The 13,382-nt window shown below is 48.4% G+C and overlaps 1 protein-coding gene across 1 annotated transcript in view; it reads left to right on the forward strand.

The window, feature by feature from the left end:
* Nucleotides 1–299: 299 nt before the first annotated feature.
* The window catches only part of LOC136176348 (uncharacterized), a 43,332-nt gene continuing 30,249 nt past the window's right edge, over nucleotides 300–13,382 (forward strand). The window contains 2 exon segments of the mRNA XM_065946516.1: nucleotides 300–345; nucleotides 1,117–5,651. Of these exon segments, the coding sequence (XP_065802588.1) occupies nucleotides 1,197–5,651 (4,455 nt within the window). The 5' untranslated portion in view covers nucleotides 300–345; nucleotides 1,117–1,196.

A 13,382-nucleotide genomic window follows, 5' to 3' on the forward strand; every position in this document is an offset into this window, starting at 1 on the left:
CCCTTGACCGGGAGAAGAGAACGCTTCCAGGACAAAGGGGGAAGGATAAATAATAACACCGGTGCTCAGGAAAGACCACAGTAAATTCAGGGCCCTGTTGGGGAGCAGGAGGGTGCGTATCTGGCACAGAAGGAAGGCTTTCTGTAACGGGGGACTAGCCGGCGTAAGGCCAAGGCCAGCGGACGCGCTGGGAGGCAGCCGACTCTGCAGGGAAGGCTTTCTAGAAAGGGGGGGGACCAGCCGGCGTAAGGCCAAGGCCAGCGGACGCGCTGGGAGGCAGCCGACTCCGCGCGGAAGAAAGTTCCTCTCCCGACCCCGAGTCTGGTGAACAGCGGACGCCATTCGGTAAGGTAAAATTCAGGGGGCCCGAAAATCCAGCGCTGTGTCGTCGGCCGACGTTTGTTTGTCCGTGTGTTTGTCTTCGGCTCTCCGTGTTTTTGTGTGTGCCGGCATTGTCTCTATTCTCGTTCTCTTCTGGGGCATCGTTCTTTTCTCTTCTGACTTATTCTCCTTCTCTTCTTCTCCGATCTCCCCTCCACTCCTTTTCTTTTCGGGAGTTTCAGTGAACAGGCGAACGGTTGTGGGGCAATTGATGAATCCTGGCCAGGGCTACACTCTGGCGGACTCTGAAGGCCCTACAATAAGTGAGCCTCAGTAACTAGAGCCCGACCGGGTGAAACTCTCCTTTAACATCCCTAACTGAGGACGTGGCCTAAAATTCTTCTTGTGGGCACGGGTCAGGCACTTAAAGGCCATTAGGGCGCCTGCCACTTGAAGACTCCCGTGAGAGGATAAGGGGGTCACGGAACGGGCTAGAAACCCCTAGGGTGCCCGCCCCCAGCAAGAAAACTTCCGTGCAACGACGTAGGCACATAAACAGTTCCAAAAGCATACCATAAGCCCAACCTCTTGGCCGCCACCACTCCCGGTAGGATTTTTGGTGGTCGTTCTCAGTGACTTTCTCTCTTTCTTCCTTACCATTTATTTTAACCATGGGTCAGAGAGAATCTACCCCACTTTCTCTCATGACTGACCATTTTTCGGATGTCAGGGCCAGGGCCCATAACTTGTCTTTACTAGTCAAGAAAAGTAAATTAATAACTTTTTGTTCTGCAGAGTGGCCCGCCTTTCGGGTAGGATGGCCTCCGGAAGGCACCTTTCAACCGTCCATCATACAGGCTGTGAAGGAGAAGATTATGGCTCCTGATCCCTGGGGCCATCCGAATCAGGTCCCCTATGTCATGGTCTGGCAGGATTTAGTGGAAAATCCACCTAAATGGTTAAAACCTTTTGTTTATACACTTCCTAGTTCCTCCAATTCACAGGTCCTGGTGATGGAGATCCCCCCGGAGGAAACCAAAAAGAAAGAAGACCCAAAACCAGTCCTTCAGGAATCATCTTATCCAAACCTGATAGATCTAGAAACGGAGATAAGGCCTCCGCCATATGTGCCCTCCTCGCAACCCCCTCCGAGGAGAGAAGCTCCCACGGGTGAACCGAGAGGTTTAAAAGGGCCAACGGGAACTGACCATGAGGGGGGACCGGCACTGGGGACCCGGGGGAGAACTAGGGGAGATAGAGGTGGACAAGACCCTGGGGACCCAGAGTTACCTTCATCCACTGTTCAGGCGCTCCCCGTCCGAGTGGGACCAGCTAACCCGGACGGAGAGCGAACCTATCAGTACTGGCCCTTTTCCACGAGTGACCTGTACAATTGGAGAACCCAGAACCCTCCTTTCTCAGAGAAACCCCAAGGCCTCATTGACCTCTTAGATTCCATTTTGTTCACTCATAACCCCACCTGGGACGATTGTCAACAGCTGTTGCAGGTGCTCTTCACCACGGAAGAACGGGAGCGAATCCTGGCAGAGGCACGGAAACGGGTCCCGGGGGCCGACGGGAGACCAACCGCCCAGCCTCATCTCGTGGACGAGGGGTTTCCTCTGTTGCGGCCTAACTGGGATTTTGAGCGGGTGGAGGGTAGGGAGCATCTCCGAGTGTACCGCCAGACTCTAATGGCTGGCCTGCGGGCTGCAGCAAGAAAGCCGACGAATCTGGCAAAGGTAAATCTAGTAAGGCAAGAGCCCACTGAGAGCCCAGCAGCCTTCCTAGAGAGGCTGATGGAAGCTTTCAGGCAATATACACCTATGGACCCCCAGGCTGAGGAGTCACGCGCTGCAGTTCTGTTAGCGTTTGTAAATCAGGCAGCCCCAGATATTAGGAAGAAATTACAAAAGGTAGAGGGATTGGGAGAACAGACAATACAGGATTTACTGAAAGTAGCTGAAAAGGTATTTAATAATAGGGAGACCCCAGAAGAAAGGGAAGAACGAATTCGACGGGAGGAAAGGGAATTAGCTGAGAAGATCAGGAAAGAAGATAGGGAACATAGGGCGAGGGAAAACCGGAAGAACCAGAGGGAGCTAGCCCAGATCCTTTTTGCTGGGATAAAGGCCGGAACAGAATTGAGGGAACCTCGAGACCCCCGGATGGGAGAAAAAGAAAAACCAAAAAGGCAGGCCCTAAAGAAGGATCAGTGCGCCTACTGCAAAGAACAGGGGCACTGGAAAAACGAGTGCCCTAAGAGGGACTCAAAGAGAGGAATGACCCAGAGAGAGAAAATTTCCCCTGGAACTCGAGTTCTATATGCGGGGGAAGACAGTGACTAGGGGAGTCAAGACTCGGTGCCCCTCCCCGAGTCCTGGGTAACCATATATGTGGAGGGGAAACCCGTTGGCTTCATGGTAGATACTGGCGCCCAACACTCTGTTTTAAATAAAAAACTGGGACCAATGTCTAAAAAAACCAGCTTAGTGCAAGGAGCCACGGGGACAAAAAGATATTGTTGGACCACAGAACGGAAAGTAAATCTGGGGACCCACCAGGTGTCCCATTCGTTTTTGGTGATACCAGAATGCCCAGCCCCTCTACTTGGACGGGACTTGTTGACTAAAGTTAATGCTCAGATCCATTTTGACCCTGGGGGAATGTCAGTCACGGATGGACTTGGACAACCGATACATGTCTTGTCCCTAGCCTTAAGAGATGAATACAGACTTTTTGTGCCTAAGCCCTCAGAGACCATAGCACTAGATGTACAACCGTGGGTCCATAAATACCCATTGGCCTGGGCAGAAACGGCAGGGATGGGACTAGCCAAACAGAGACATCCGGTCGTCATCGAGCTAAAGGCAGAGGCAGTTCCTGTGAGGGTGAAACAGTACCCCATGAGCCAGGAAGCTCGGCGGGGGATCACTCCCCACATTCGACGTCTCATGGATGCCGGAATTCTCAGGCGATGCCAATCCCCTTGGAACACCCCCTTACTGCCGGTGAAGAAGCCAGGGGGGACAGATTACAGACCTGTCCAAGACCTGCGAGAAGTCAACAAGCGGGTGAGTGACATACACCCCACTGTCCCTAACCCATATACCCTCCTGAGCAGTTTACTGCCTGAGTACACTTGGTATACTGTGTTGGACTTGAAGGATGCCTTTTTCAGCCTACCCCTGGCGGCCCAGAGCCAGGAGATATTTGCCTTTGAGTGGACTGAGGGGGAGGGCCAACCGGTAGTACAATTAACTTGGACCCGTCTCCCACAGGGGTTCAAGAATTCCCCTACCTTGTTTAATGAGGCTCTGAGTGAGGACCTCTGCGAATATCGGGCTTGCCACCCAGAGGTCATTCTGCTACAATATGTAGATGACCTCATGTTGGCTGGAACCACAGAGGAGGCATGCAGCCGTGCCACCGGGGACCTCTTACAGACCCTAGGCATCTTGGGGTATCGTGCTAGCGCAAAGAAGGCACAAATAGCCCGGCAAGAGGTCACCTATTTGGGGTATAAGATCCGGCAGGGACAAAGGTGGCTAACTCAGGCCATGAAAGAAACAATATTGCAGATACCAGAGCCCAAAACCCCTCGCCAGGTGAGAGAGTTTCTGGGGACTGTTGGATATTGCAGACTGTGGATTATGGGGTTTACTGAGAAGGCCCGGCCCTTGTATGAGGGAAGTAAAGAGACCCCAAACTGGACTTGGACTGAGCCAATGAAAAAGGCTTTCCAGACGCTTAGACAGGCCCTACTAGAAGCCCCAGCCCTTGCCCTGCCTAACCCAAATAAGCCATTCCAGCTGTTTGTAGATGAGAAGCAAGGAATAGGAAAGGGGGTCTTGACGCAACAATGGGGACCATGGAAGCGGCCGGTAGCATACCTTTCGAAGCGATTAGACCCGGTGGCCGCTGGGTGGCCCCCTTGCCTTCGCATCATTGCAGCTACAGCCCTCCTCGTCCGCAACGCCGACAAGTTGACGTATGGACAGCAACTCTCGGTGTACACCCCCCACGCCATCGAAGGGGTTTTAAAGCAGCCGCCGGGTAAGTGGATCTCCAATGCCCGCTTGACACACTACCAGGCCTTGCTGCTCGATGCCCCACGGGTGCGTTTTCAGACCCCTTGCTTCCTAAATCCGGCCACGCTCCTACCTAACCCAGAGAAGGACCGCCCTCTCCATGACTGCAATGAGATACTGGCTGAGGCCCTGGCGGCACGAAAAGACTTAACTGATGTTCCCTTAAGCAACAGTGAGCTAGTATGGTTCACCGATGGGAGCAGCTATGTAAAAGATGGGCAAAGGAAGGCGGGAGCCGCCATAGTTGATGATTCAGGGCAGACGATATGGGCTGAGACACTTCCCCCAAACACTTCTGCGCAAAAAGCAGAATTGATTGCCCTAATACAGGCTCTAGAGCAAGCCAAAGGGAAGAGAGTCACCATTTATACTGACAGCCGATATGCTTTCAGCACTGCCCATATTCAAGGTCCCATATACCAAGAAAGGGGATTTCGGACAGCTGAGGGAAAAGAGGTCAAAAATCTGCCCGAGATTCGCAGGCTCCTGGAGGCTGTCCAACTGCCCCGGGCAGTAGCAATAGTACATGTCCCCGGTCACCAGAAAGGAGAAGACCTTAAGGCGCGGGGCAATCGTGCCGCTGATGCGGCCGCTCGAGAAGCGGCTAGCCGGGACTACGCCGCCCCCATATTAGCTGTGGGACTTCCACCTCCTGGTATGGGGACTCTGCCGCCAGTCCCCGACTATTCCCTCCCTGATCTCGCTTGGATCAACAAGGATGCCACCCTCCAGAAGGATGACCAAGATGGATGGTACCGGGACCAAAACAACAACCTGATATTGCCTGCCACCCTGGGTCGTCACCTGTGTGAACACCTGCACACAACTACCCACTTGGGAGAAAAAAAGACCCTAACACTTCTCCAGACGGCCTGCCTGAGGTTCCCTCGACAAAATGCAGCTGTACGAGAGATAATTCAAGCCTGCGAAGCGTGCCAGCTGATGAGGGCAGAGAAGAAGCAGCACTCGGGAATGAGGTACCGGGGGGAGGAGCCAGGGCAACACTGGGAGATAGATTTCACTGAGGTAAGGCCAGGCAAGTACGGGTATCGCTATCTGTTGGTTCTGGTAGATACCTTCTCGGGGTGGGTAGAAGCTTTCCCCACTAAGGGAGAGACAGCAATAGTGGTTGCTAAGAAGATCTTAGAGGAGATAGTGCCTAGGTATGGGCTGCCGGTGACTATGGGCTCTGATAACGGACCTGCCTTTGTGAGCCAGATTGTACAAGGGCTGGCCCAAGCTCTGGGGACGAAATGGAAGTTACATTGCGAATATAATCCCCAGAGCTCAGGACAGGTTGAGAGAATGAATCGGACCCTAAAAGAAACTTTGACAAAGTTGGCAATAGAGACTGGCGGGGACTGGGTGACCTTCCTTCCCTTTGCACTCTTTCGGGCGCGTAACACCCCTTATAAGCTGAATCTTACTCCTTTTGAGATTTTATATGGGAGACCCCCTCCTGTGTATCCTATTTTCGAAGGAAAATGCCTGCCACCCCCTACTTTGGGACAATTCCAGCAAACTCTGATGGCATTAAGTAAGGTGCATAACCATGTTTGGAAATTGATTCGAGAGATACACGAGGGCCAAAACAGGAGGGCTCTTCCCTCACATAATATTGGCCCAGGTGATTGGGTTTGGGTAAAACGACACCAATCTAGAGTATTAGAACCTAGATGGAAAGGCCCTTATGTTGTTCTCCTTACCACTCCTACTGCTGTCAAGGTCGACGGAATTGGACCCTGGGTTCACTGCAATCACGTGCGGCAAGCCACGCCGGAAGAACAGGAAAAAGCACGAGCAGAATGGAAGGCGAGTCCTCACCCGTCAAATCCTTTGAAACTGAAACTCGCCCGCCGGGAGGCCTCCTAATTCTCCTGCTGATGGCAGCTCTCATCGACCCAGGAGCGACCAGTCATAACCCCCATCAACCTGCTAAGATCACCTGGAAACTCAGCGACGGGCAAACTCATGAGCTGCTCAATGAGACATCAGGAATCCACCCTCCGAACACCTGGTGGCCGGACCTGAACTTCGACCTCTCAAGCCTCTTCGCAAAGCAGGACGGTCTCTATGATAAGTATTATAGGGATGGGATAAAAAACCATAGGTTGGGGTTCTGGGCTTGCCCGGGCTATGTAAGAAATAACTGGAAAACCTGTGGTGGCATAGAAAGCTATTATTGCAGGAGCTGGAGTTGTGTGACCTCTTGTGATGGACCCCAGAGGTGGGATGTCGGAAACAGAGATCTAGTTAGCTTCACCTTCAAGGACCGTAGACACCATGGCCCTCAGGTACGAGTACAATTTAACCAGGAACGGGCGAAAAAAGAAAACCGCTGGACCTCAGGACTGACTTGGGGTTTTCAGCTTCATGTAAATTGGCCCGGCCCCTACCCAGGCGAGCTTTTGATCATTAAACAGGTTATTGAGCCAGTGCAGGTACATAGTTTAGGTCCCAATCTGATCAAAACGTTACAGGGGCACAAGGCGACCCCCAAGCCAACTACCTTCAGACCAAGCTCGCCGGGAACATTTAACATCTCCTCTACTCCGAGCCTTAGAGGCAAATTGACAGAGACCCCTGGCCCTCTGGCTGTTACCATTAGCTCAACAATTCAGGACCCCCTATGGGCCTTAGTGAATGCAGCCTTTACGGTCTTAAACCATACCAACCCTAACGCGACCCAGTCCTGTTGGCTTTGTTATAATCTTCACCCACCCTTTTATGAGGCTATAGGCCTCAATGTCTCTTACCACTTGTCTTCAGGCCAGAACCCGCCCCAATGCCGATGGGAAGAACGCAAGGTTGGCCTCACAATGAATGAAGTTTGGGGACAGGGACTCTGTTTGGGCACAGTGCCACGTGATAAAACTCCCCTCTGTGCCCGGACTATCAGTAACCTACGCTTACATGGCAAAAATTGGATTGTGCCAGAGGCTGGGGGTTGGTGGATTTGTTCACATACTGGGCTAACCCCATGTTTAAATGTGAAGGTTTTTAACCAGAATCAAGAATTCTGTGTCCTGGTTGCTGTAATGCCAAAAATCTTATACCACTCTGAAGAGGTTATGTACTCACATTGGGACCGGGAATTGCTAAGACAAAAGAGAGAGCCAATCAGTGCGATTACCATGGCAGCCTTGTTCAGTCTTGGGCTGGCAGGAGCAGGGACAGGAATAGCTTCACTGTCTCTGCAAGGCCAAGGGTTTTCCTCCCTACGAGCCGCCATAGATGAAGATATAGCTCGCATAGAAAAATCAATCAGCCACTTAGAGAAGTCTCTGACTTCATTGTCTGAAGTGGTCTTGCAGAATAGGAGAGGATTAGACTTAATTTTTCTCCAACAGGGTGGGGTCTGCGCGGCTCTGGGAGAAGAATGTTGTTTCTATGCAGACCATACAGGAGTGGTAAGAGAATCTATGGCAAAAGTGAGAGAAGGGCTGGCGCAACGTAAGAGGGAACGAGAGGCCCAACAGGGATGGTTTGAGTCTTGGTTTCAACGCTCCCCCTGGCTGACCACCTTAGTTTCCACCCTCCTGGGGCCACTTATAGTGCTATTATTAACACTTACATTTGGCCCTTGTATTTTAAACCGGCTAATGTCATTTATTAAAGAACGTCTCAATACAATTCAGATTATGGTATTAAGGCAGCAATATCAGATGGTAGCCCAGGATGAAGAGAAAGATTCCTCTATAGGAACAAGAAGACAGGGGGGAATGTGAGGCTGCCAGGGTTAATTCCATGACAGGCAGCCTGGACCTAAGTTTTAGCTTTCCCCGAAATGGTAAGATTCCCCACCCCCATCAGGTAACCTGAAGCCAGCCAATCAATATGCGCCCAGTAAGAGACAAAGGGGAAAGCTGAAAAGCCCGCGAAAGCCCAGGTCTGAGAAAGCCCGCGAAAGCCCAGGTTTGAAAAAGCCCGCGAAAGTCTGTACCAATAGAATTGCTTTGTAAACATGTAACCAATCCGCTTAAGCCAGCTACTAATTGATTATGCATGTCTTATAAATTTCTGTAACAGCTTGGGCTCAGGGCTTTTCTGACCCTGCACCACTGTGATGGCGGAGGCAGAAGGCCCTGGCTCGAGTCAGTAATAAACTTCCCTTTTTTTGCGAGTTGCATTGCCTTGGAAGCCTTCTCTCTTCCCGCTCGGGGATTCGGACATCGGGCATAACAAAAACATGAGAAGAATTTAAAAATAGGATGTCGTGCTTCATTTTTTTTTTTTCCTTTAAATGAGCTCAATCTTTCCCAATCAGGAAGCATGTGCAGATTTGGAATGTATCCTGAAAAACTGAAGCCTACATAACTTAGATCACACAAGATAATGATGAGAAAATAGTAAGTCTGCAAATAAGATGGTTGGTGATAGCAGGAAAAAAATAACTTGGAGAGTACTCCATTTAAGAGAGTCTTGTATCTGAAATTTTTAAGGTAATATCTTTTGTACACTGTCAAAGCCACACACCTGCCTATGGTAATGCCCCACTTATCTCCCTAATGGTATTAACATTAAAAAGATGACAATGCTGACTTCCATGAGACATTACCAATGACTAAATGATGCGGTTTACCAAGCAGAATTAATAGCATTGTGTCTTATTCAGTCTTTGAATCTACTCAGGAAACCTGTACAGTATTTATATTGATGAGACTTCAATGTGACGGGAAATAGGACAACCAAGTGAGCAGAACGTGACCATCCCAGCTCCTGCTGAAGTGGTCATCACGTATAGAAGGGAAGAGGCCCAGGGTTTCACCTTTGGAACTCCTGAGGGCCAGAGTGAAGCTGGGTCTCAGCTTCTTCCACTTAAAGGGGGGAAATGCCATGTCTGGGCTGCTTCAGGGGCTCAGTGGGTAAAGAATCTGCCTGCAAAGACTCGAGTTCCATCCCTAGGGAAGATCCCCTGGAGGAGGGGATGGCAACTCACTCCAGTATATTTGTTGGAAAATCCCATGGACAGAGGAGCCTAGCGGGCTAGAGTCCATGGGGGTGATGAAGAGTTGGACACAACTAAAGCGACTGAACACATATGCCATGTTTAACTGAAGACGACAGTTATGTTTGAACTGTCTGCACGTTGTGTAAACTGCACCATAGAAGTTCTCCCCACCCGTTTCCTGACCTGAGGGCTGGCACCGACCTGGAGTTCCCAAATGTGGGGACTGGCAGAACCCAACAAGAACAGAGGCTGGTGAAGGTTTATGGATATAAGCTGAGAACACAAAGATGACTTAAGTTATGGTAATGCTTTGTTTTGGCCTTTATGAGATTCATCATATCCAACAAAATCCGTGACCACAAACTGTGAATCTTTACTCTTTTCTTGTAGTTGTCTTGCCTTGAATCCTTTAAGCCCATATTCTTAGGCGGTTCAGTGGTAAAGAATCAGCCTGTAATGCAAGAGACATGTGCAGGAGACACAGCTTCTATCCCTGGGTCGGGTAGATCCCCTGGAGAAAGAAATGGCTACCCACTCTAGTATTCTTGCCTGGCACAGAGGAGCCTGGCGGGCTACAGTCCACAGAGTCACAAAGCGTCCGAAAGGACATAGCGACTAAACAACAACAGAGTTTATACTGTGACTCAAGTAAATGCCTGGCGCCTGGTTTCCACTCAGTAAACACTAATCGCATCTCTCCCAGATGATTTCCACTTATCCAGAATATACCACAAGGGACTTCGTCCACAGGACAGGGTTTGGAAGCAACTGATTTCCTCTGTGGATTAGAGCTAGTTTGCGCTGCAGTGTTGAATTCTGGCATACTAGCTGTGTTCCAGAATTGACTCTATTCTAAAATTCATTTACTCACGGGCTTGTATTTATTTAGATAAAGATTGCCCGGTAATTCTAATAACATTATGCATATAGCACATTATTTTAAAAAGTACTTATTCTCACACTTTAAATCCTAATGTCACTTGGGAAGAGGTACCATTTTGGTCCTTGCCATCTTATTTGTGAAAATAAATCTGACTCTAAAATTTGGAACTTCTTTAGCACTCCTTTATCTTTAATTTCTGTCCAAATAACAAAATACAACAGTAGCTATCAAATCTGTTCTACCAGAGAAAAACATACCCTTCAGATCTACCCTAAAAGCGCTGTCAACCTTCCTTCAGCATTTAGCTTGATAGAGGCCAGGTTATACTAAGGAAGACGAATCCATGATTATTGGTGAGTCTCAAGATAATTCTAGGAACAAAAATATCACAGGAATTTCATGAGAAAACATAAAGCTGCATTGTATAAAAAAGCCAATACTTGACTCTGCTTGACCAGCTATTATTATAGCAAACACATACGGTTCAACCTAATAAGAATATCCCCTAGCTTGGGAAGATTTAAAGCTCGAATTGTAACAACAGCTTTCAGTTTACTTGATGCCCTATTGAACTTGAAATACAGGGCATAACAAAGAATCCATGTAGAAGAGTAATGCCCAATAAATAAATATATGTGGGTACCATTGCTTTAAGTAAAATCTGACCTCAAGGACCATCCGGAGCAAGACTGTAGCATTGCTGCCCTGCAAGCCCTCCCTAATTAGACGCATCACAGTGAGGGTTGTGGCCACCAGCACACACCTGAGTTCCACCTGGACTGCAGACCCAAGGCCTGCTCATCTTCAGCAGGGAGCCACCACCTAAACACAAGCAGTGACACCAGATCACGGAGAGAGTCCAGAAGGAGCAGACTCAGGGAGACTGGGGGAAAAAAGAGGAGGTTCTTATGACAGATGAAATTCTCTTTTGCTCTACTTGGCACATCAATGGTAGGAATGAGACAGAAAGCAGAGCAAGAAGATGGTTGATCTGCTACATTTCAAATGAGAGGCTCAGGTCACGTTCTGACACCAATATTCGAATTCACCCAGAACCTAAAGGTAGAGATGTAAGATTTAAACTGGATTTTAAATGTATTGCCACATGCATCTCAAGTATCAGGAACGAAAACTTGGATCACAACCATGCCCTCGGTCCCATAAGCAGAATGCATGCGAGGCATATCATGCTCCATCAATTGCAGTGTTCCAGTGAAGCTGTTCAGGGCTGTGTCTTCACTAGGAACATGGTCCTCACACACAGACCCTGCACAGAAATACACCAGTTTTGTGCCCGCGATGTGCAATCACCTTTGAAAGATCAAGTTGGGCAGGAGGGGTAGTGTACTTTAAGCCAATTTTTTTTTTTTAAAAGCTTTAAAATCTGAAGTAATCATCCTAAAGCAGCCCAGGAACATGTTTAGTTACAAATCAGTAAAGTCTTTAGGCCAAAGGGTTCAAGTCAGACAGTTCTAGAAGATACTGACCATGTCGTTCAGGTCAAACTGAGATGAGCAATCGCTTCTTCATAGTTCCTAAAGAATGGCCTCTCCTATCACACATACACACTGAAGTTCATCTCTACAACTCATCACCATCATCTTTTGAGGAAGAAATACTTCTAAAGGACAGACATGTCTCCCCTAGAGCAATGCTTATATTATGCTTCACCACCAATGGGTGAATTTACCAGAAATTGTCAATAAGAAAGTCTATGCTCACATATTTTATGTACTTAGAGCTAAGGAGACATAGATTCACAGGATGGAAGACACACAGGGAAGGAGTGGGAAAGAGAGGCAGCAGGAGAGATATCTTATGAGAGAGAGACTTTATGAGAGAAAAGAAAAAACTCATATATCCCATAGAAATGAAGGACCACTTGGTCTGCAGAGAAGAGATGAACAGGATAGTCTACAGGAAGAATAGATGACAGGATGGTGAGTGGCGAGCCCCTGCCTGCATTCCTGATGACCCTGGCCCCCCTGTTTCTGGTTACAGACCCTCAGGAGGCCACTCCTTCCCAGGGGCCTCTCCTGGTATAGACTCTGCTGTGACGTCTCCTGGCCATTTCTTCTTCCTTCTTACGGGGAAGTATTCCAATGTTCTGTATAGGAATTGGGCCACAGCATTTCTCAACATTCATGTATTTGGAGGTGGGACTCCACCCCTTATCTAAAGTGAAGCATGTCACCTGAACTAAGGAAAGAATGCACTAAATTTCCTCCCTATTGTGCTGGGTTCGAGGAAGAACTAACAAATTCTTCAACTTGTGTGGGAACCACTGGGGGAAAAAAATGTGTTCTCTCTTTTCTGTTGGAAGTTAACCCAAGGGAATCTAGAACAGGGCCTGTACACCCATTACCAACAAGATGACTGAACTCGTCCACGAAGAGGACCAGCGCGAGAGAGGTCAGGTCAGAAGGGGAAGAGGAGAAGCCCAAGATGCCTGAAGCCCGCACATCTCTGGCCTCAGTAATTTCTTGTGCTAAAGGATTTACTTTGAATTTAATCCAAATTTGGTGTCATTTTCTCCCATGTTGATCTATAAAACCCCAATGATACACCTTCTATCTTTTACTTTCTATTCATTATAATTTTATGCATACATTTTGCATGAGTGGACTTTTCACAGGTAACTTAGTTCCTTTCTGCTCATTCTCTTGTTCTTTATACAAGTGTGTTTACATATTTTCAATTTTTCTAAAAAATTTTAATGTGAACCATTTTTAAAGACTTTATTGATTTTAACTCCCTGACCAAGGATCTGAACCACCTGTATTGGAAAGTGAAGTCCCAACCACTGGAGTGCCAGGGAAGGCCACAAGCGTTCTTTAAATTGGGTACCTCAAAGGTGATTCATGAACCCCACCTCACATGAAACTGGTGACATTCTCAGCCAAAACTGATTGTTCTGGTGTTAATTTTACCTCTCTTTCTGGAGGTCTCTTCCTCTGTACTTCCTAACTGAACGCTTTCCTCATCCTCCCCTCCCTCCCTCCCTCTGTCTGTTTCCTCTCCATCCCTGCCTTCCTCCCTTTTCTCTTTTTCTCCCTTTTCATTCTCCTCCATTTCCCTTTCCTTCCATTTATCTTCTTCATGTATTTATGAAACTAACACAATTACTCAAACATGG

Source organism: Muntiacus reevesi, chromosome 10 (genome assembly GCF_963930625.1).
Source record: "Muntiacus reevesi chromosome 10, mMunRee1.1, whole genome shotgun sequence".
Taxonomy (NCBI): domain Eukaryota; kingdom Metazoa; phylum Chordata; class Mammalia; order Artiodactyla; family Cervidae; genus Muntiacus; species Muntiacus reevesi.